Raw genomic sequence first — 22,399 nt, forward strand, 5'->3', positions numbered from 1 at the left:
CAGCCTCCGTTCCCGGGGCGAGAGTGCCCTCTAGTGCCCGGGAGGGTGAAGGCCGAGGAGGAGGGCAGGGCCAGAGGCCAAGCCTGAAAGGAGGCCCTGCCAGCCAATGAGGGGTGAGCCGGCCGCAGCTTGACTTGTGGAGCTGGGATAGCAAGGGACCCACAGGTATTTCCACAGGTATTTCTAAGTGTGTGTGTGTGTGTGTGTGTGTGTGTAGCTATGTTTCTTCTTGAGAAGCCCTCTCTTATCAGAAGGACTGGACTCTACCAGATGGAGTGTAAAGATCAGGATTTTTGCTCTGCTCTGGAAATAGGACCACCCCCCAACCCCCGCTCCAACTCTTATATACACTCCTCTTCCCAATCGCAGTCTATCCCCAGCTGGGAAGAAATTCTCTGCATTAGACCCATCGAAGTGAGTTTGTATTTTTCCATTCTGCTACCCCCGGTCCCTGGTAGCTCAACTGGTAAAGAATCCGCTTGCAATGCAGGAGACCTTGGTTAGATTCCCAGGTTGGGAAGATCTCTTGGAGAAGGGAATGGCTACTCACTCCAATATTCTGGCCTGGAGAATTCCATGAACAGAGGAGCCTGGTGGGCTACAGTCCATGGGGTCGCAAAAAGTCAGACATGACTAAGCAACCTTCACTTTCACTTTCAGCCCTGGACCTTATAGCCCTCTTCTATAAGAGTGGGGGTTAGCAACCCTAGATTGCAGGCTTGGTGCGAGGATTAAATAAAGCATGTGCGAGTGTCTACTCAGGCCTCACACATGGTAGGCACTCAATGAGATCTGGTTGCCCAGGGAAACAGGATGGGAGTGTTTCCCCATCCAATGAGTGCCTGACGTGTGCTGGGGACCCAGAGAAGCCTATTCAGGTGCTAACCTTCAGGAGGGCAGAAGGGGCCATGCAGTAGGGTGGGTGCCCCATTTGAGGGGTGAGCACAGTTGGGGTAACCACCATTGTCTTTCGTAGAGCCGAGGCCTCTCCTGTCCGTGTCCTGGAATCACGTGAAGATGCTATGGTGGCTTCTTGTCTTCTCCACTCTGGGTCTCGGGGCCTGGGGTGAGTTTTCTTCATTGGCTTAGAGAGTAACTAAGAAGGATCATCCTACAGTCTCGTAACAAGAAATCTTTAAATGCCTGCTCTCCCTTAGGAGGCTGATAGAAAGCCAGAGCAGCAGGAGGAGGACAGCTTTGCATTTAGAGCACAGAACTTGGAGTCCATAGACCTGGGTGAAAATCCTTGCCCTGCCTCCAGCAATGATTTTAAACAAGTTAGTCACCTCTGGAAAGCTTAATTTTCCCACCTGAAGCCTGAGATAAGGTTATGATCTCTATTTATCGTGAGAATAGAATGGGAAAATGCACTGGAAGGACTTAGCACTTGAGCAATGGGGCAATGATTCTATTTGCAATATTATGTCAGCCTATGACTGGGGTTTATGGTTGTCAGTAAGAGAAAGTTCCTTCGGGGCGGGAATCTGTTGAAATCCCCAAAGTTCCTCCCACAGGAGCATGGGCATAGCAAATGCCCCCAAAATCAATCCCAGAGGAACTGACTTGATTTGTGCAGGGAACTCCAGTCCGTTCTGTGCACAATCTGTCCCATTGCTTCCATTAGGCAAAATGCTTACAAGGTAAGACTGTGGTTTTGAAGAGCCTGGATGCATTTCCAGGTGGTTTTTGTTGTTGTTGATTTTGCCAGTTGTATGTGGCTCATGAGAAAAGGACAGTATTTCCGACCCCCTGCCCTTGTCTGTTTAACTAACTTCCTAGGTTACCTGGAGCTGGTGTTGGAGAAAACCATGCCTCATGGTACTGCTGGAGGTGGTCCTCTGGCCCCAGAGGGGCTTTCTGAAAGGACTCAGAGATCTGGGGAGGCAGAAGGTTGTGGAGAGGAGCCCCCCCACGGAAAGGACTGGTACCGAGGGCTGATGCGAAATGGAATGTTCCTTTACAGGTGATTCCTCCTGGGATAAAATACAAGATAAACACTTGTCCAAGGGACTTCAGGACCTGCTTTGCAACATCTCCCAGCTCATTGAAAAAGACAAACGGGGTCTCAGTGGTGAGGAGGTTTGAGGACCAGCTGGGTTTCTCTTGGGACCAGGCACTTAATGGTGGGATGGGGTGGTTGGGGCTGAGACACAGGAACACCTGGGTGGGTTGTCTTAGGCCTTGGCAGGGAGGGAAGAGGGGGGAAAGGGGAAGTGGGAGTGCTGCTGGGAGGGGCCAGAAACCCAGGAAGGGGAGGTGCAGTCTTTGCATTCAGGCCCCCTAGTCTGAGGTTGGAGACTTGCACTTTGCCCTCGGGAGTCCTCAGACTGAAGGGGAGTCACTGGCCCTGCCTGGAGGGCCCCCCAGGTTGAGGAGGAAATGCCCCCCTCCGGGAGCGCTGGGAGCAGGGCGAAAGAAGCAGAGTCCCAGAAGAAACTGTCAGTGAGCTTGGAGCACATGGAGGGCAGTAGCGCTGGGGTGGAACTGAGAGGGGCCCCTGGGGGCTTTCCCTGGGGCAATGGTGACATGAAAGTCTTCCTGGAGCAGAGCAGGGAGGGACCCTCAACCAGAGAAGGTCATCCAGGTGTGGGGGCCAAGCACCTAGGCTGCTCTGGGCAGGCGCAGTCCCTGCATTGGTGTGAGTAGTGAAATGGAAACACAGAGGCAAGGAGAGGAGTCTGTGCCTGTCTGACCACAGAAGGCCTCCTCCTGCAGCTCTTCTGCAGCCACCATGGGGCAGAATTGGCCTCAGCTGGTGCATGTGGCCCAGGGGCCCAAGGTGGCAACAGTGGAGCAGGGTGTGCCAAGTGACACCCGCACGGCTCCCCTGCAGGTGTCTCCACCATGGTGTCTCGCAAGCAGTGGGGGGCAGACGCCATTGGCTGCAGTGCCCAGCTGGCCCTGCCGGTGGACTTCCTTGTCACGCACCACGTTCCTGGGCTGGACTGTCAAAACCAGACCTCGTGCAGTCAGAGGCTGCGGGAGCTGCAGGGCCATCACGTGCGCAGCGGCTGGTGTGACGTAGCCTACAAGTAAGAGGCTGGGCTGGGGGCGTGTGACCCAGCGCTCCTAAGGGTGCCTCCCTCACCCCTCTCTTCTCTGTTTCCCTCATTTTCTGGGTTGTGGTTGTAGCTGGTTAATAATGAGGGCAATGAAAAAATATCCTATAAAATTCCAAAGCCTTTGAAATTTTCTGTGAGGTTCTTGACTTTGAGCTCTCTTAAAAGGAAGCAAGGAAGTTTTAAGTGATGACTGTACTTTCTGTTCGCCTCCTAATGGTTCACAGAGCACATCGCAGGTTAGGAATGGCTTCCCTGTATGTGGGTGCATGGGTGTGTTTGCCCCCTGACAAAGTGTGAGGTTGGCTGGGTGGGTGTCACCATCTCCATGTTACAGGCGGGGGGACCAAGGAAGGGGATCAAGGTCACACTGCTGCTAAGTTATGTGGCCCAAGCTGACTCAGGATTGCCCCTTTGCCCTCTGATCCTTCCACTACAGTGCGTGTTGGGGCTTTCACCTTATTGAGGGAGGCATCCACGTCTTCCCCTGATGGTCACTCTAGCAGGCCCTCCCAGTGCCCAGGACCAAGTTCCTCACCCACCTCTGATGTCAGTTCATTGTGGACGATTCCTGTGTGTGGGAATGGCTTCCCACCTCAAGAGCACCTGCATCTCTCTGCTTTTCTGCTTCACGCTTTCATCCAAACCCCTGACGGTGAACCCCCGGGAGGGCAGGCTTTGTGGCTAACTTCTTAGTCCCCAGCCCTCTGAAGGGGCAATTTTAAGTACTTCTCTCCTTGGAAGGACACATGTCAAGGAACGGGGTGCTGAGCCCCAGGTGTCCATGGGGAAGCCAACCCAATTCTTCACACATTGTCGTGGTTCTTCCTGGCTCACTCTTCTGGCCCCTTCAGTCTGGCTTCTGGGGTCTCTTCCCAAATAAACTGCCTGCGTCCACATCCTTGTTTGAGGTGCTACCTCCTGGGAAGTCTATGTAAGAGGTTACCCTAGCCGAGAGAAATCACACAAACAGCCTGTGTGGAGATCACAGACACACAGCATTTTGGAAGCAGGAGGAGAGCCATGTTTGAGGAAGTGTAGAGGCCAAGAAGAATCTTACATTGTTTGGTTGGGTCTGGGGGAGCCTCTGGGTGGCAGCTCCAGGACCCCTTCCCTTTCACGTGTGCAGGATGATTTATATAAAACCCAGCATCTGAACTGGGGATGGGATGAGGAGTGTGGGAGTGGTCCTTCTAAGGATGAGTGTAAGTCACTTTGTCTATCCATTGTCTCGGATGAATCCATGCAATCCCTCTAATGAACTTGGTTTGGCCCTTCTCCCTTAGGAAGCTAGGTTGGGGTTCCTCTTGCAGGGGCGTGCCTGGGGCCAGCCACCAAGCCTGGATTTCCCTCTCCACAGCTTCCTGGTTGGGGATGATGGCAGGGTGTATGAAGGTGTTGGCTGGAATGTCCAAGGTGTGCACACCCAGGGCTACAACAATATTTCCCTGGGCCTTGCCTTCTTTGGCACCAGCAAAGGTAATGGTCACCCCAGCTGTCCTTCTCCATAGAGTTAGCTAGTTCTTTGTCTCACACTGTCTCTCCACCCTCCTCACACCCTCTCCTGGAATTTTCTCCCCTGACTTTTGTGAACGGTCTTCCTCCCCCTGCTCTGGCTTCCTCCCCGCCTCCTCGCTCTCTGGCCACCCCTCAGGGAAGGCTCTCCATCCTTCCTCCCACACCCTAGTTCTGCTCCCGCTCTGGTCTTGGGAGGATCCGGGCTCCAACTCTCACTCTTGCATCAAAGACTAGAACACCTTCTCTCTAGCTCAGATGCTTCTGTAGCATCAGGCCTGGCTTCTGGCCAGCCACTTCCTCCTTCCATCTCTCTCTCTCTCTCTGAGATTTTCTGTGCAATTTTTAAAAGCCATGTTGGGATTCCAAACCCAAGTCCCCTTCACAGTCCTCTAGTCTTACTGCCACCCTGCCCACCTGCATCCCAACATACATCCATTGAATTTCTGAATGTTTTCAGTTAATAAGTGGGCTTCCCTGCTGACTCAGTGATAAAGAACTCACCTGCAATGCAGGAGATGAGGGTTCAATTCCTGGGTTGGGAATATCTCCTGGAGAAGGGAATGACAGCCCATTTCAGTATTCTTGCCTGGGAAATCCCATGGACAGAGGAGCCTGGCAGGCTACAGTCCACGGGGTCTCAAAAGAGTCAGACATGATTTTGCGACTAAATAACAACAGTTTAGCAAAGCCTCTGCACGTCTAGTTTCTCATGGCCCCCTCTCAATATCTTTTGAGATGGCCCAGATAAGTTTCATGATTACAATTACAGTGCTGCTACTGCTAAGTCGCTTCAGTCGTGTCCGACTCTGTGCGACCCCAGAGACGGCAGCCCACCAGGCTTCCCCGTCCCTGGGATTCTCCAGGCAAGAACACTGGAGTGGGTTGCCATTTCCTTCTCCAATGCGTGAAAGTGAAAAGTGAAAGTGAAGTCACTCAGTCGTGTCCGACTCTTAGTGACCCCATGGACTGCAGCCTACCAGGCTCCTCCATCCATGGATTTTCCAGGCAAGAGTACTGGAGTGGGGTGCCATTGCTTTCTCTGACAATTACAGTAGGTACAGCCTAAGTTTCAGAGAGGTAAGTAACCCAGGTGACATAGCCATAAGGAGAGGAACACAAGCTCATCCCTTCCATTTCTGCTCCAGGGCAGCTTCTGGTTTGCCAGAGGAGTCTCGATGTTCAACTTGGCTGGTTTCTGTGACCACTCTTTGCCCCTGGGTGTTACCTTGTGAGCTGTGGGATCTTGAGCTCAGTACTTCTTGGCAACCTCAAGTTCCTGTTTGTGAATAGTGGGGTTCATCATAGCATCTGCCTCACAGGCTTGATGTGAGGATTACAGTGGTCACAGCAGACAGAGAGGCTGGCACATGCCTGGAAGGGCCCTAGTGATGGGAACCCTAATGCAGCCAGGGGGCATTAGTGAACATGGGGCTGCCATCCAGCTCTTTCTCAGGGAGACAGATGAATGAAGTCTCAGTGGGTCTTTGGGAAAGGTCTTTCTCATCACCAAAGCTCTGTCCAGACAGACCTTTGAGTTCCAAGCTGTCCGACGCTCAGGATGAGCCTGTTTCCCTTCCTCCCCCTTCATCAGCTATGTGGGGGCTAGCAAGACATCTCGTCCTCCCCCACAGAACTCTGCAACTCAGGCCAGATCGAGGCTTCCTAAGGATCACTCTCTTCCAGGCCACAGCCCTAGCCCTGCCGCCCTGTCAGCCATGGAAGGTTTGATCTCCTCTGCTGTCTACAAGGGCCACCTGTCACCCGTGTATGTTCAGCCACTCCTTGTGAAAGGCGAGAGCTGCCTGTCCCCTCAGCAGAATGCAAGTCTCAAGGAAGGTAAGACTTTCAGTCTTAAAAAAATTTTTTTTTTTTGGCAGTGCTGCAAGGCATATGAGATCTTAGTTCCCTGACCACGGATCAAACTCAGGTTGCCTTCCTTGGAAGTACAGAGTGTTAATCACTGAACCCCCAGGGAAGTCCCTAAGACCTTGAGTCTTACTGGACCTCCCTCCCATTTACTCCCACTCACTTCCAAATGTCATTGGATGTGACTTTTTCAGTCAGGCTCTCACTGGAGTTGTTCTTTTTTTTGAAATTATTTTTTAATTGGTGGAAAATTGCTTTACAATTTTGTGTTGGTTTCTGCCATAAGATGATGTGAATCAGTCATAATTATATATATATCCCTCCCCACCCCCTAGCCCTCTAGGTCATCACAATGTGCCGGGCTGGGCTCTCTGAGTTATTTAGCAACTTCCCACTGTCTGTTTTACCGATGATGGTGTATATATATCAATGCTACTCTCTCAATTTGTCCCACCCTCATCGTCCTCTGCTGTGTGTACAAGTCTGTTCTCTACTAGGTTCATCAGTACCATTCCTCTAGATTCCATATATATATGTTACTATATGATACCCATTTTTGTCTTTCTGACTTACTTCACTCTGTATAAGAAGCTCTAGCTTTATCTATCTCCCTGCTACTGACTCAGATTCATTCCTTGTTATGGCTGAATAATATTCCATTGTGTAAATGTACCACAACCTTTTTTTTCTTTTAATACAAACTCATCTGTTGATGGACATCTAGGTTGCTTCCATGTCTTGGCTGTTGTAAATATTGCTTCAGTGAACATTAGGGTACTTGTGTCTTTTATAATTGTGGTTTTCTTGGGGTATATGCCCAGTAGTGGAATTTCTGGGTCATATGGTAGATTTATTCCTAGATTTTTAAGGAGTCTGCATACTATTCCATTTGTCTTCCATAATGGCTGTATCTATTTACATTCCCACCAACAGTGCAGCAGGGTTCCCTTTTCTCCATACCTTCTCCAGCATTTACTGTTTGTAGATTCTTTGATGATGACTATTCTGACTGATATGAGTGATACATCACAGGAGTTTTGGTTTGTATTTTTCTCATAACTAGTGATGTGAGCATCTTTTCATGTGTTTATTTCCCATCTGTATGTCTTCTTTGGAGAAATGTCTGCCATTTTTTTTTTTTAATTGGGTTGCTTGTTTTTCTGATATTGAGCTGTTTGAGCTGCTTATGTATTTTTGAGGTTAACCCTTTGTCTGGGGAAACAGTGGAAACAGTGTCAGACTTTATTTTTTGGAGCTCCAAAATCACTGCAGATGGTGACTGCAGCCATGAAATTAAAAGAAACTTGCTCCTTGGAAGGAAATTTATGACCAACCTAGATAGCATATTAAAAAACAGAGACATTACTTTGCCAACAAAGGTCCATCTAGTCAAGGCTATGGTTTTTCCAGCAGTCATGTATGGATGTGAGAGTTGGACTATAAAGAAAGCTGAGCACTGAAGAATTGATGCTTTTGAACTGTGGTGTTGGAAAAGACTCTTGAGAGTCCCTTGGACTACAAGGAAATCCAACTAGTCCATCCTAAAGGAAATAAATATTCATTGGAAGGACTGATGTTGAAGCTGAAACTCCAATACTTTGGCTACCTGATGTGAAGAGCTGACTCATTTGAAAAGACCCTGATGCTGGGAAAGATTGAAGGCGGAAGGAGAAGGGGGCAACAGAGGATGAGATGGTTGGATGGCATCACCAACTCAACGGACATGAGTTTGAGTAAACTCCAGGAGTTGATGACAGACAGGGAGGCCTGGAGTGCTGCAGTCCATGGGGTCACAAAGAGTCAGACACGAGTGAGCGACTGAACTGAACTGAACTGAACCCTTTGTCAGTTGCTTTGTTTGCAATTATTTTCTCCCATTCTGCTGTTTATCTTTTCATGTTGTCTAGTTTCCTTTGTTGTGCAAAAGCTTTTAAGTTTTATTAGTTTCCACTTGTTTGTTTTTGTTTTTATTTCCATTAATTTAGGAGGTGGGTCAGAGAGAATCTTGCTGCAATTTATGTCAAAGAGTGTACTGTCTATGTTTTCCTCTAAGAACATTATAGCTTCTGGCCTTGCATTTACGCCTTTAATCCATTTTGAGTTTATTTTTGTGTATGATGTTAGGAAGTGTTCTAATTTCATTCTTTTACACGTAGCTGTCCAGTTTTCCCAGCACCACTTATTGAAGAAGCTGTCTTTTTCACTGGAGTCCTCTGATAGGCAACTGGTCACCCAACTCTCTGAAACATTAGGGCTGGCAAACCTTGAGAGGGACCCTCCAGGTCACCTACTTGCCCCTCAGATTCCTAGAGTGATAGAGGCATGGCACTCTGCATAGTCCGCCGTGTGTTCACTCATTTCTACATCAGTTACTTACTGAGCACCTGCACGTCACTGAGGATGTATCAAGAGAGCAAACGTGCAACAGCAGTGCCCTCGTGAAGTTTCCATCAAGATGGTAGAGGAACACAATAAGAACACAAACAAGTGAGATAGTTGGTGTGCTCCATGGTGAAGTGGTGAAAGTGCTATGAGGGGGAAAAAGCCTGGCGAGGGATAGGGTATACAAACACAAGGCACAAATGCACACCTTTCTGAATACAAAAATTATCAATAGAGCTGCATTAATAGACCAAAGAGCTTAAGGTATTACTTGTATTGACTTAAAGGAAGAGTTTAACATAATTCAAGGAAGATTAAAAGCAGATTTGGAGTTTAACAAGCAGCAACATCAAAACCAGGACAATTAGAAGGGCGTTTCCTGGTGGTCCAGTGGTTAGGGCTCTGTGCTTTCACTCCTGGGGGTCCCGGTTTGATCCCTGGTTAGGGAACTTAGATCCCACAAGCCACATGGTGTGGCCTAAACAAACAGTATAGTTAATAGGCACTATTCACCTTTTCTTGGACTTAAATAGAATTTTAAAGAAAATTGGAATTTTGTATTAGACCTTGGAGTGAGTTTGGTCTCTGCCTTTGGATGGTGTCATCTGTCAGTGTTAATAATTGCTTACACTGACAGAGTTTTGTGGACTACAAGTGATTCTTTTTTTTTATTTTATTTTATTTTTAAACTTTACATAATTGTATTAGTCTTGCCAAATACCAAAATGAATCCGCCACAGGTTACAAGTGATTCTTAAAGACATGTTTTCAGATGAAAATTCAATTGATTTCTCCAAAAAGACCTTGTTACACACACACACACACACACACACACGACAGTTGTTCAGATAAATAAGTATACTTTGCACTTGGGATAAAGCATCCATGTCCCCTCAAGATCAACATTCCCATTGTCCTTTGGGTTCTGATTTTTGGGGTTGTAACTGGTGATTCTTAGCTCCTGCATCTTGAACGCAATTCCTGTTCCCAGATAGGCCACCAGGAGCTGCTGGGCTCTCCAGGTCCGTAGTCATGGTCAGGGCAGGATGCCAAGAGGGTGGGCAGGATGTTCAGTAGTGAGGTGGGTGACCTGAGCAGGCACAATAAATCCTCACATCCATTTTTTGCCCCACTACAGCTTGCCCACTTATTGTCCAGCGGTCTGCTTGGGATGCCAGGGAGGCCCACTGCCCCAAGATGAACCAGCCAGCTCAGTATGTCATCATTATCCACACCGCGGGGCGAACCTGCAACAAGTCTGATGAATGCCGTGTGCTGGTCCAAGATATCCAGTCCTCCTTCATGGATAGATGGGAGTCGTGTGATATTGGGTACAAGTAAGTGTGCCTGAGGCTGTGAAGGCTTCTCTTCCCATGGGGGTGGATACTGAGCCTGTGAAAGGAGTGAGAAGAGGAGCTAATATTTACTGAGAGCCCAGCATAGGAGCGGAAAAGGCAATGGTAACCCACTCCAGTACTCTTGTCTGGAAAATCCCATGGACAGAGGAGCCTGGTAGGCTGCCATCTATGGGGTCGCAGAGAGTTGGACACGACTGAAGCGACTTAGCAGCAGCAGCAGCAGCAGCAGCATAGGAGAGGTGGTCCTTCTCACTGAAGGATTCCTCACCAAGCCCTGGGTAGGCCTTATTTAGGATGTAGCTAAGGGGTGGTCATCTCCCTTGAGCACATTCTCAAAATGTGTGTCTTTATTATTTTAATTGGAGTATAGCTGTTTATAATGTTTTGTTAGTTTCAGGTGTACAGCTAAGTGATTCAGTTTTATACATACATATATATTCTTTTTCAGATTCTTTTCCCTAATAAGTTATTCAGTTCAGTTCAGTCACTCAGTTGTGTCTGACACTTTGAGACTCCATGGACTGCAGCATGCCAGGCTTCCCTGTCCATAACCAACTCCCAGAGCTTGGTCAAACTCATGTCCATTGAGTCGGTGATGTCATCCAACCATCCTATCCTCTGTCATCCCCTTCTCATCCTGCCTTCAATCTTTCCCAACTTTAGGGTCTTTTCAGATGAGTCAGTTCTTCACATTGGGTGGCCAAAGGATTGGAGCCTCAGCTTTAGCATCAGTCCTTCCAATGAATATTCAGAACTGATTTCCTTTAAGACTGACTGGTTTGGTCTCCCTGCAGTCCAAGGGACTCTCAAGAGTCTTCTCCAACACCACAGTTCAAAAGCATCAATTCTTCAGTGCTCAGCTTTCTTTATGGTCCAACCCAAATATACATGACTACTGGGAAAACTATGGCTTTGATGAAAGTCTCTACTGTTTGCATTGTTTCCCCATTTATTTGCCATGAAATGATGGGACCAGATGCCATGATCTTAGCTTTTTTAAAGTTGGGTTTTAAGCCAGCTTTTTCACTCTCCTCTTTCACTGTCATCAAGAGGCCCTTTAGTTCCTGTTTGCTTTCTGCCAAAATGGTAGTGTCATCTGCATATCTGAGGCTATTGATATTTCTCCCAGCAATCTTGATTCCAGCTTATGCTTCATCCAGCCTGGCATTTTTCATGATGTACTGTGCATTTAAGTTAAATAAGCAGGGCGACAATATGCAGCCTTGATATACTCCTTTCCCAATTTGGAACCAGTCAATTTTTTCATGTCCGGTTCTAACTGTTGCTTCTTGACCTGCATACAGATTTCTCAGGAGGCAGGCAACGTGGTCTGGTATTCCCATCTCTGTAAGAATTTTCCAGTTTGTTGTAATCCACACAGTCAAAAGCTTTAGCATAGTCAATGAAGCAGAAGTAGATATTTTTCTGGAACTCTCTTGCTTTTTCTGTGATTCAACAGATGTTGGCAATTTGATCTCTGGTTCCTCTGATTTTTATAAATCCAGCTTGAACATCTGGAAGTTCTCAGTTCACATATTATTGAAGCCTCGCTTGGGGAATTTTGAGCATCAGTTTGCTAATGTATGAGATGTGTGCAATTGTGTGGTAGTCTGAGCATTCTTTGGCATTGCCTTTTTTTGGATTGGAATGAAAACTGACCTTTTCCAGTCCTGTGGCCACTGCTGAGTTTTTCAAATTTGCTGACATATTTACTGCAGCACTTTAACAGCATCATCTTTTAAGATTTGAAATAGCTCTACAGGAATTCCATCACCTCCACTGGCTTTGTTCGTATTGATGCTTCCTATTTAACTTATATGCAGAGTACATCATGAGAAACTCTGGGCTGGAGGAAGCACAAGCTGGAATCAAGATTGCTGGGAGACATATCAATAACCTCAGATATGCAGATGACACCACCCTTACGGCAAAAAGTGAAGAGGAAATAAAAAGCCTCTTGATGAGAGTGAAAGAGGAGAGTGGAAAAAGTTGGCTTAAAGCTCAACATTCAGAAAATGAAGATCATGGCATCCGGTCCCATCACTTCATGGGAAATAGATGGGGAAACAGTGGAAACAGTGTCAGACTTTATTTTTTGGGGCTCCAAAATCACTGCAGATGGTGACTGCAGCCATGAAATTAAAAGACGCTTACTCCTTGGAAGGAAAGTTATGACCAACCTAGATAGCATATTCAAAAGCAGAGACATTACTTTGCCAACAAAGGTCCATCTAGTCAAGGCTGTGGTTTTTTCCAGTGGTCATGTATGGATGTGAGAGTTGGACTGTGAAGAAAGCTGAGCACCGAAGAATTGATGCTTTTGAACTGTGGTGTTGGAGAAGACTCTTGAGAGTCCCTTGGACTGCAAGGAGATCCAACCAGTCCATTCTAAAGGAGATCAGTCCTGGGTGTTCTTTGGAAGGAATGATGCTAAAGCTGAAACTCCAGTACTTTGGCCACCTCATGCGAAGAGTTGACTCATTGGGAAAGACTCTGATGCTGGGAGGGATTGGGGGCAGGAGGAGAAGGTGACGATAGAGGATGAGATGGCTGTATGGCATCACCGACTCGACGGATGTGAGTCTGAGTGAACTCCAGGAGTTGGTGATGGACAGGGAGGCCTGGTGTGCTGTGATTCATGGGGTTGCAAAGAGTCGGACATAACTGAGTGACTGAACTGAACTGAACTGAAGGCCCACTTGATTTTTGACTCCAGGATGTCTGGCTCTATGTGAGTGATCACACCATCATGGTTATTTGGGTCATGAAGATCTTTTTTTGGTATAGTTCTTCTGTGTATTCTTGCCACCTCTTCTTAATATCTTCTGCTTATGTTATCTATTAGGTCCATATTATTTCTGTCCTTTATTATGCCCATATTTGCATGAATTGTTCCCTTGGTATCTCTAATTTTCTTGAAGAGATCTCTAGTCTTTCCCATTCTATTGTTTTCCTCTATTTCTTTGCACTGATCACTGAGGAAGGCTTTCTTATCTCTCCTTGCTATTCGTTGGAACTCTGCATTTAGATGAGTATATTTTTCCTTTTCTCCTTTGACTTTAGCCTCTTTTCTTTTCCAGCTATTTGTAAGGCCTCCTCAGACAACCATTTCACCTTTTTTGTGTTTCTTTCTCTTGGGGATGGTCTTGATCACCACCTCCTGTATAGTGTCACAAACCTCCATCCATAGTTCTTCAGGCACTCTATCTAGCAAATCTAATCCCTTGAATCTATTTGTCACTTCCACTGTATAATCGTAAGGGATTTGATTTAGGTCATGTCTGAATGTTCTAGTGGTTTTCCCTACTTTCTTCAATTTAAGTCTGAATTTGGCAATAGGAGTTCATAGTGTGAGCCACAGTCAGCTCCTGGTCTTGTTTTTGCTGACTGTATAGAGCTTTTCCGTCTTTGGCTACAAAGAATATAATCAATGTGATTTTGGTGTTGACCATCTGGTGATGTCCACGTGTAGAGTCATCACTTGTGTTGTTGGAGAGGACGTTTGTTATGACCACACAATATTAAGTATAGTTTCCTGTGCTATACAGTAGGTTGTTGTTGGTTATCTCCTTTATGGACAGTAGTGTGACTGTGTGTCCTTTTGAACGATCAGATATTGACATGATGGAGACCAAGGCTCTGCTGAAAAGGTACTATAGAACATCAAATGCAGGGAAGATTGTAAAACCAGTAGAAAGGAGCATCTAAAGATTATGCCTTTTTCACATAATCACCTCCCACTCCTCAGCTTAGGCTCTGTATCTCAGTTCAGCACCAACCTGAAGTTTGTCTCCCTCATGTTAGACTCTCCTTTGCATCTGGAAAGTATCAGCCTCCTTGGGGAGGACATCTTTCCTTACACAGGAAGATGACGTGACGGGGAGCAGCCAGAGAAGAAGCAACTGGGAGAGTGTGGTGCAATGGAAGCTAAGAATGTTTGAAGAGGTGGGAATTGGCAGGACCTTCCCTGGTCGGAGAAGGCAATGGCACCCCACTCCAGTACTCTTGCCTGGAAAATCCCATGGACGGAGGAGCCCGTTAGGCTGCAATCCATGGGGTCGCTAAGAGTCGAACACGACTGAGCGATTTCACTTTCACTTTTCACTTTCATGCATTGGAGAAGGAAATGGCAACCCACTCCAGTGTTCTTGCCTGGAGAATCCCAGGGACGGGAGAGCCTGGTGGGCTGCCGTCTATGGGGTCGCACAGGATTGGACACGACTGAAGCGACTTAGCATAGCATAGCATAGCTGCTTCCCTGGTGGCTCAGATGGTAAAGCGTCTGTCTACAATGCGGGAGACCCAGATTCAATCCCTGGGTCGGGAAGATCCCTGGAGAAGGAAATGGCAGCCCACTCCAGTACTATTGCCTGGAAAATCCCATGGATGGAGTAGCGTGGAAGGCTACAGTCCATGGGGTCACAAAGAGTCAGACACAACTGAGTGACTCCACTTTGTTTCTTTCTGGAACAGAAAGGTGAGGGAAGGCAAGGTCGGGGAAGTGTTCTCCTGTCCAGACAATACCTTTGGATTTCTCTAATGGCAACATCTGTAATCCTTTTATAAAGAACACACTGACCTAATAGAAGAGTGGAGACTTTTTGAAGGATGCTTTCAGAGACTGAAGATAAGATGTTTGGGGTTAGATACTATCTAATATCTTGGACTTAGCATCTGAAAAACAACAACAAGTCCTATCAGAAACAACTGCACAGAATTTTAAATCTTAGGGTGGGTCTCTAGTAACCCAGATGGCATATTTGTGCATGTGAATCAAAGGAGCCCTAGTGGAGCTGGATTTTAGTCCCTACTTGTCCCCAAGCCCAGAACAGCTATGTGCAGGGACCCTGCCTTAGATGGGTTTACCACTGCTTGATATGTACTCCTGGGCTGACTGCCTCTCCTCTCTCCAATCCCTGGTAGTAACACCGTTTTCAAGACAGGAGGAAACTTTTCCTCCAACATCTGTTGCCCATCAGGATGTGTTTTGCTGGGCCCTGCTATGCAGAATTATTCCCAGTAGGAGGAGGGAATGGTGGGATTTCTCACCAAGACCAGGAGCCCAGCAAGGGGAGTAGGTGGGTCCAGGTGTGGGTTCATGGTCTTTCCGGATGGCAGCTGAAACCAAGGAAGTAGATGGGTTAGTCCTGGGACAGTGTGTCAAGTGAGAAGAGGGGGGTTAAGGCTGCATCCCAAGGAACCCCCTAGGTGCAGGGAAGGACACAGGAAGATGAGGTGATGAGGAGCAGCCAGAGAAGAAGCAACTGGGAGAGTGTGGTGCGACGGAAACTAAGAGTGTTTGAAGAGGCAGGGATTGGCAGGACCTCCTGAACAGAGAGGCCAGGGAAGGCAAGGTTGGGGAAGTGTTCTTTGTGTGACCTTAGTCGAGGGGAGGTGTAGGTCATCTGGGGGCAGCAGTTTCACTGGTGAGGTAGGGCTGCAGGGGTTGAAAGCTGTCACTCTTCCTAGTCTGTGAGCTACCTGCGACAGTGGTGCTGTGCTGAGGCCCATGGGCTCATGAGAGAGGATTGTTGTTAAGACTTTTGTCAAATCATTGGTAGGCTGAGATCAACCATGGTGGGAGATCAATGCCCATGAGAGCTGGCTGACCACCATGACACTGGCAAGGACTCCTTTTTTGTTACAGTGTTTAAAACTTGATAAGCTAATCAATGTCTGATGAGTAGACAAGAATGAATGAATGAATGGAACAGTCTCAGAGTGCCTCTCTTTCATGCCCTTCTCCATCTCCCCTGGCTATCCTCTAGCTTCCTTGTGGGCCAGGATGGCATCATCTATGAAGGAGTAGGCTGGAGTGTCCAAGGTTCCCACACCTCTGGCTACAATGACATTGCCCTGGGCCTCGCCTTTATGGGCACCTTCTCTGGTAAGTGGATGCTTCTGGCAGTAGTGGTCATTGTGTGGTATTTGAGGGAAAGCATCTGGCATGAAAGACAGTGGTGTCAGACACAGGTATCATTTTAGTGGCTGTGTGTGCTGGATTTAAATGGCAACCCACTCCAGTGTTCTTGCCTGGAGAATCCCAGGGACGGAGGAGCCTGGTGGGCTACCATCTCTGGGGTCGCACAGAGTCGGACACGACTGAAGCGACTTAGCAGTAGCAGCAGCAGCAAGCAGTGCTGGACTTGCCCGCCTCAGATCTGATGTTGAACTAAGTTCAGTGTGAGAGGTGGCCTCTGAGACAGAATTCCACCCTAAATTTACATCTTTCACACCCAAGTAAATGCCTCTCTCTTCTGATATCCAAGACACATTAGACAAGGAAAGAAGATTTTTGTGTATGTTTCTGATAAATTTTTACCATGACATCCACGTGTGGACACTTGCCTTATTTGCCAAACACACAGACGAGCCCCATATCTGCATCCAGAGTGCACACTGAGAATTGCCATTGCTCAGAGATTTGATCAGGGTCTGTTTAAGCTCAGGGGCCTTTTGTGGAATCTCTGGGAAGAGAAGGCTATGTCCCTGGGGGCTAATACTAAATCGGGCTTTGGATAGGGGAAGGGGTGAGCCAGGAATATGCCTGGGGATGATGCTGGGAATGTGAAGGTGAAGAAAACACTCCATGGCTAATGCAGGGTTGCTCAACCACAGCATTATCAACATTTCAGGTCAGATAATTCATTGGGGCTGCCCTGTGCACTGTAGCATACTTAGCAACATCCCTGGCCTCTAACTACTGGATACCTACAACATCCCCCTCACTGTGACAACCAAAAGTGTTTCTAGAAATTGCCAAAGGTCCCCTGGGGGGTTAGACTGTCCCCTGTAGAACTACCAGGCTAAAGGCTTTGTACAGCCCCAGAACGATTGCATATTGTATCTCAGGCTCTGCTCTTCTGGCTCAGGAAGAACTTTGATGCTGAGGAATCTAAAGTCTTGACTTGGTTTCTATCTGTCTGCAAGGTGAAATGTACCAGTTTGGTGGTAAAGGTGGGTTAGGGGGATCTGGGAGTGTGTCCTGCCCTGGAACAAGCTTGGGAATCCTATAACTGATGAGTCTGCTGTGTTTTGCAGGTTCCCCGCCCAATGCCGCAGCGCTGGAGGCAGCCCAGAACCTGATCCGATGTTCCGTGGTCAAGGGGCACCTGGTCCCCGACTACCTGCTGGTGGGGCACAGTGATGTGACCAACGTTCTGTCTCCTGGGCGGGCTTTGTACAACATCATTAAGACTTGGCCTCATTTCAGACACTAGGGAGCCCCTTTTCCGCCCAAGACCATTCCCGTCCCCACCCCCATCCCCTTCCCCAACCCCACCTGCTGGTCCTCCCCTTCCTCTCCATTCTGATTCAACACCTGTATCCTCTCCTTGCCAGCCCCATCCTGTCCCTCCTGCCTCAGGTTAGTATGATCATTTCCTGCCAGCATCTCCCAGAGCCCCTTAAACCCTGTGGTTGGATGTTCCCAGCCCTCTGAGCCTAGGCCAGTCTCCCTCTTTTCTCACCTTCCTCTCCCTGCCACCTGTGTCTTCAGCCAGGTGAGCTTTCTTGTGCCCTGGTGCACACCCCTCTCCTGGTGTGCCTTCCCCTGCCGTCTGCCTGGCAGCCCCCAGCTTCATGAAGTGTGACCCAGGTCAATGTCCCAGCCCCTCCTCTCTGTTCACACGCTGCCTTGCCTGAATCTGAATGCAGCCCTTATTTCAGGGCAGTAATTGTTTATAGATATTCTCTCCAATGGGCTGTGAGGTTGTCCAGTTTCATTCATGTCTGTGTCTTCAGTTCTTCAGCAGTGTCTAGAATTCAGAAGATGAGACAGATATTTTTTGGAGAAATGGATGAATAAAGGGGAGTGGGCCAAGTCCCTGCTCCCCTTTGCAATTTGCTGGACATACCCTCTTTGGGCAACATTTGCTGGACCTTGGGCAGCCCCTCATCCTGCCAGCACTCTCTTTTCCAATCTGAGGCTCAGAATCGGCTCTGGTTGCTTGTCTCTAGGGTCCCATGTCCCCATCCTCCCATACCCCTGTGAGGACAGGACCATGCACTACTCCAGACCCAGGCCTAGGCTGTGTCCACACAGGCCACCCAGCACCTCCCCACACAGGAGATGCTCAGAGATAAAAATTTATAAACTAGCATTTCAGATCCAGCTAAAAATATCAAGAAAATCATGTAAGATAGGAAAGAAAAATTAACTACAAGTGTAAAATATGAGAAATTGGGTAATAGAACTCATGAGAGAGTAAGAAATATAATAACCATTTCAGAAATGACCAGGTAAAATAAGGAAGATAAAAAGTAAATGCACATAACAGATAATACCTTAGAAGAAAACGAAAATCAAATAAAGGAAAAAAATTAAAAATCCAAAAGAAATAAAAAACGAGAGTAAAACAACTAGATGGAAAGTAACCAATATAGTTGATAAGCAAAGAAGTTACAAGGTATGTATAATTGAAGTTCCTAAACAAGAAAACGAAAATAAGGGAATAGGACAAATACAAAAACTGTAATTCTAGAAAACCTTCCTGAAAAAAAAGTTTTGAAAATTTGCTTTTACTTTGCTTTGTATTTTAAAAAAATGATTTAAAAAGATGAATTACAGGGTGTATTAAACTAACGGGTTTTCAATAAAAGATTTCCTTTGGGCATTCAGGATAAAAACCAAAAATGTGACAAATAAGAGAAAAATGTCATCAGACTTATGACAACATTTTCAGCTAGGGAAAAAATGGAAGAATATATTTAAAATGTAAGGAAAAAATGTGATAATGTGATCCAAGGGTTTTATAGTCAATAAAATTGAGCTTCAAATACAAAGGTCACAGATACAGCCTCATCAACATGTAAGAACTCTGGGAATATAGTCTCATGAGCCCTTCCTTAGGAATCTACAAGATAATGACCTCAAACAACCAAAATAAGACATTAACATAATGACCAGAGATAAATATTAATGTATGTGTATTTGTAAATTAAGACTAAATGAAGATTATCAAAGTGAGAGTATAGTATGTAATGGTTGTGAGTGCTAACAATGCAGCAGATTATAGAACTGAAAAAAAATGTGGAGGGAATGAGAAGAGTGTCTGAAAATTTGCTTTTAAGCTATTTTAGTAATTATATTGTTGGTGCTAATCTTTGTATTGTTTTTGCATGAAAGTTTACTGTGAGATGTGGGATCAAACAAATGAGTAAATATGTGATATTCTAATTCCATCATCACCAGTGTTTTTGAAAGTAAGATTCTCAGGGTGGAAAAAGAAGAGGTTAAGTAATATACCAGAGCCCTGGATTTGAATTGAAAATACAAGGATAAACTCACGAGGTACTTATGAACTCATGAAGTGTTTCATCTTAACGTTTTTAACCACTGTCTGGTGAAAGGTCTGGAAACTGTGATCAAACCAGTAGCAATAAGTTAGCACCAGATTGTGAGCTGAAATTACAATATCCCAATAAAAGAAATCAAAAGTTCTTGGAGAAACAACTGATTTTGTGTCTGGGGATAGAAAATGTGCAAGATAAGTGTGAAACATTTTCTCATATCAGATAACAATGAAGCCAAAAAACATTTTCTCAGTTTGGGTCAAAAGGTCTTGGGAGATTGCTGCCTAATGGGAGAATTCCAATGTCTACTATCTACCCAATGGGACAAGCTGAGCTTTGAGAGCAACAATAATTTCTATGGGTCTGAGCTCATTAAATTTAAATTCATAAGTTCATAATGATACAAAATGCCTAACCGATCACCTTTGGAAAACCTGAATCCACTTATTTATTTGAAAAGCTGTAAAAAGGGGAAAGAAAAAAGCCCCCATTCTGCTCTTCCTATACAAAGAACACAAGTGAATAACCAAATGGTAGAGAAACTTCACCAAACTTCACCAGATGTTCACATGTCAAGTGTGAATTTCCTGGTGGTTGGTGAAAAGGCCCTCAAAGTAATGTCAGACACTAACCAGTTCCTGAGCCGCGTGTGTTTCCTTTAGTATTACCCTTATAACATGACACTTGTAAAGGATACTGTCGGGTGATCATTACTTGTGATGGGAGGACAGAGGTTCTTGGAGAAATAATTGATTCCAAGTCTGGGATAAGAAATATACAAGATACATATGTGATCTATGGACAGTTCAGAGTGTGCCTATCACTGCAGAAATGTTGGGGAAGCTCGGCTTAGATCTTAGTTACTGTGAGGCCAAATTTATACATTCTATTTTTACTTTCACATCAAATAATGATGATATTGAAATACCTTGGGCGAGGCTAGTTGAGAAGGGATGGGAACTTACATTGTAAGAACTTAGAAGACTGTGGATATAATAAGATAAAGAATCAAATGTCCACATATCTTTAGGCTGTTTAGACTAAAGGTGAAGCTCTTGCTTTCACATAGTACATGGTTGTTTCATCTGTAGGTGCTCTGGAGTGGGGAGAACTTGCCAGGGAACTGACATACGGATTCACCAAGTTCCTCCCTTCCTCAAGAGGAGAGATCCTTCCTTGCGAGAAGAAGAGGGCTGGAGGGAGGTGGTTTGTGCTCTAAGAGTCATGGAGCTGTGAACCTCAGGGTCTGCTCATATGCACTCACTCTTCCCCTCTAGTTTTGGGAGACATCTGTTCATCTTTTATGTCCCAATCCAGCATCACTTTCTCACAAACGTGCTCAGTGCCCTGCTTTTTCAGCACAGCGCCATCATCATTAGAGATGTGTTCATTCGATTGCTTTGTGTCTCTCTTTCCCCCTAGGATATAGACCTCATGGGGCAGACACAGGGTGTGTTTCTCTCCCTGGCATATCCCCAGTTCCTAATATGGTGTCAGGAGCACTGGGTCACCCTGGTAGCTCAATGTTTGTTTCATCAATCAATGTATATATGTTCTCGATTTCTGGATTGTGAGAGGGATCTCCTCATATTCCAGTTACCATAGATTGAATTTTGCTATAGACTGGTTTTTCTAGTAGTCTGTATGAATGTGAGAGCTGGACTATAAGGAAGGCTGAAAGCCAAAGAATTGGTGCTTTTGAACTGTGGTGTTGGAGAAGACTCTTGAGGGTCCCTCGGACTGCAAGGAGATTCAACCAGTCAATCCTAAAGGAAATCAGTCCTGAATATTCACTGGAAGGCCTGATGCTGAAGCTGAAACTCCAATACTTTGGCCACCTGATGTGTAGAACGGACTCATTGAAAAAGACCCTGATGCTGGGAAAGATTGAAGGCAGGAGGAGAAGGGGATGACAGAGGATAAGATGGTTGTAATGCATCACTGACTCAATGGACGTGAGTTTGAGCAAGCTCCAGGAGATGGAGAAGGACAGGGAAGCCTGGCGTGCTGCAGTCCATGGGGTCACAAAGAGTCAGGCACGACTGAGCAATTGAACAACAAAATAGATTGAATTGTGTCTCCCTGAAAATTCATGTGTTGAAGCCTTAACCTCCAAGGTGATGGTATTTGGAGATGGGACCTTTGGGAGGTAGAGCTAGATGAGATCATGAGGGTGGGGCCCTCATGAAGAGATTAGGGTCCTTATAAGAAAAGACATCAGCAAGCTTTCTCGCTCTCTCTTTCCCCTGACTAGGTCAGGACACAGTGAGAAGATCCCAGGGCCCGAGAGTACTCTCTTGTCTAACAGTTGGAAATGAATTGTCCGAAGAGACGCATGCGCTGACAAAGCAAAAGACTCTATTGGGAAGAGGTGCCTGGGCAGAGAGTGGGAGGGTAAGGGAAGCCAGGAGGACTGCTCTGCCATGTGGCTCACAGTCTCAGGTTTTATGGTGATGGGATTAGTTTCCAGGCTGTCTCTGGCCAATTATTCTGACTCAGGGTCCTTCCTGGTGGCTCACACATTGCTCAGCCAAGATGGATTCTAGCAAGTAGGATTCTGGGAGGTTGGTAGGACACGTGGCGTCTCCTTTTGACCTTTCCCAAATTCTTCTGGTTGGTGATGACTTGTTAGTTCTGTGTTTCTTACCAGGACCTCCTGTCATAAAATAACTCATGCAAATGGGTTGCTATGGTGCCTGGCTAGGGTGGGTGGTTTCAACCAGTTTTCCCCCTAACAGTTCCAAGCCAGGAAGAGAGCCCTCACCCCAAACTGACCATGCTGGAGTCTTAATTGTGGACTCTTAGACTCCAGAATTGTGAGAAAATAAATTTCTGTCTAAGTCATTCAGTCTAGGGTATTTTATGGTACCTCAAGCTAAGACTCCTATATATCTCAATATTTTATTTTAAATCAATACTGTC

General features: G+C 46.3%; 1 protein-coding gene across 1 annotated transcript; it reads left to right on the top strand.

Moving 5' to 3' along the window:
- The first annotated feature begins 1,017 nt into the window (after positions 1–1,017).
- PGLYRP4 (peptidoglycan recognition protein 4) lies at positions 1,018–19,618 on the top strand. The gene is made up of 8 exons (XM_027538322.1): positions 1,018–1,066; positions 1,964–2,052; positions 2,821–3,032; positions 4,420–4,538; positions 6,261–6,413; positions 9,964–10,162; positions 15,952–16,070; positions 17,225–19,618. Exons 1-8 carry the CDS (start codon positions 1,018–1,020, stop codon positions 17,401–17,403), a joined length of 1,119 nt encoding a protein of 372 aa, XP_027394123.1. The 3' UTR covers positions 17,404–19,618.
- The last annotated feature ends 2,781 nt before the right edge of the window (positions 19,619–22,399 follow it).

The sequence above is a fragment of the Bos indicus x Bos taurus genome, chromosome 3 (assembly GCF_003369695.1).
Source record: "Bos indicus x Bos taurus breed Angus x Brahman F1 hybrid chromosome 3, Bos_hybrid_MaternalHap_v2.0, whole genome shotgun sequence".
NCBI classification, from domain to species: domain Eukaryota; kingdom Metazoa; phylum Chordata; class Mammalia; order Artiodactyla; family Bovidae; genus Bos; species Bos indicus x Bos taurus.

Excerpts from the sequence above, each read along its gene's own strand:
- PGLYRP4 (XM_027538322.1), top strand. The coding sequence starts at position 1,018 with ATGCTATGGTGGCTTCTTGTCTTCTCCACTCTGGGTCTCGGGGCCTGG. Across the intron at positions 3,033-4,419 it reads TGGTGTGACGTAGCCTACAA|CTTCCTGGTTGGGGATGATG; the intron begins GTAAGAGGCTGG and ends CCCTCTCCACAG. Across the intron at positions 6,414-9,963 it reads GAATGCAAGTCTCAAGGAAG|CTTGCCCACTTATTGTCCAG; the intron begins GTAAGACTTTCA and ends GCCCCACTACAG.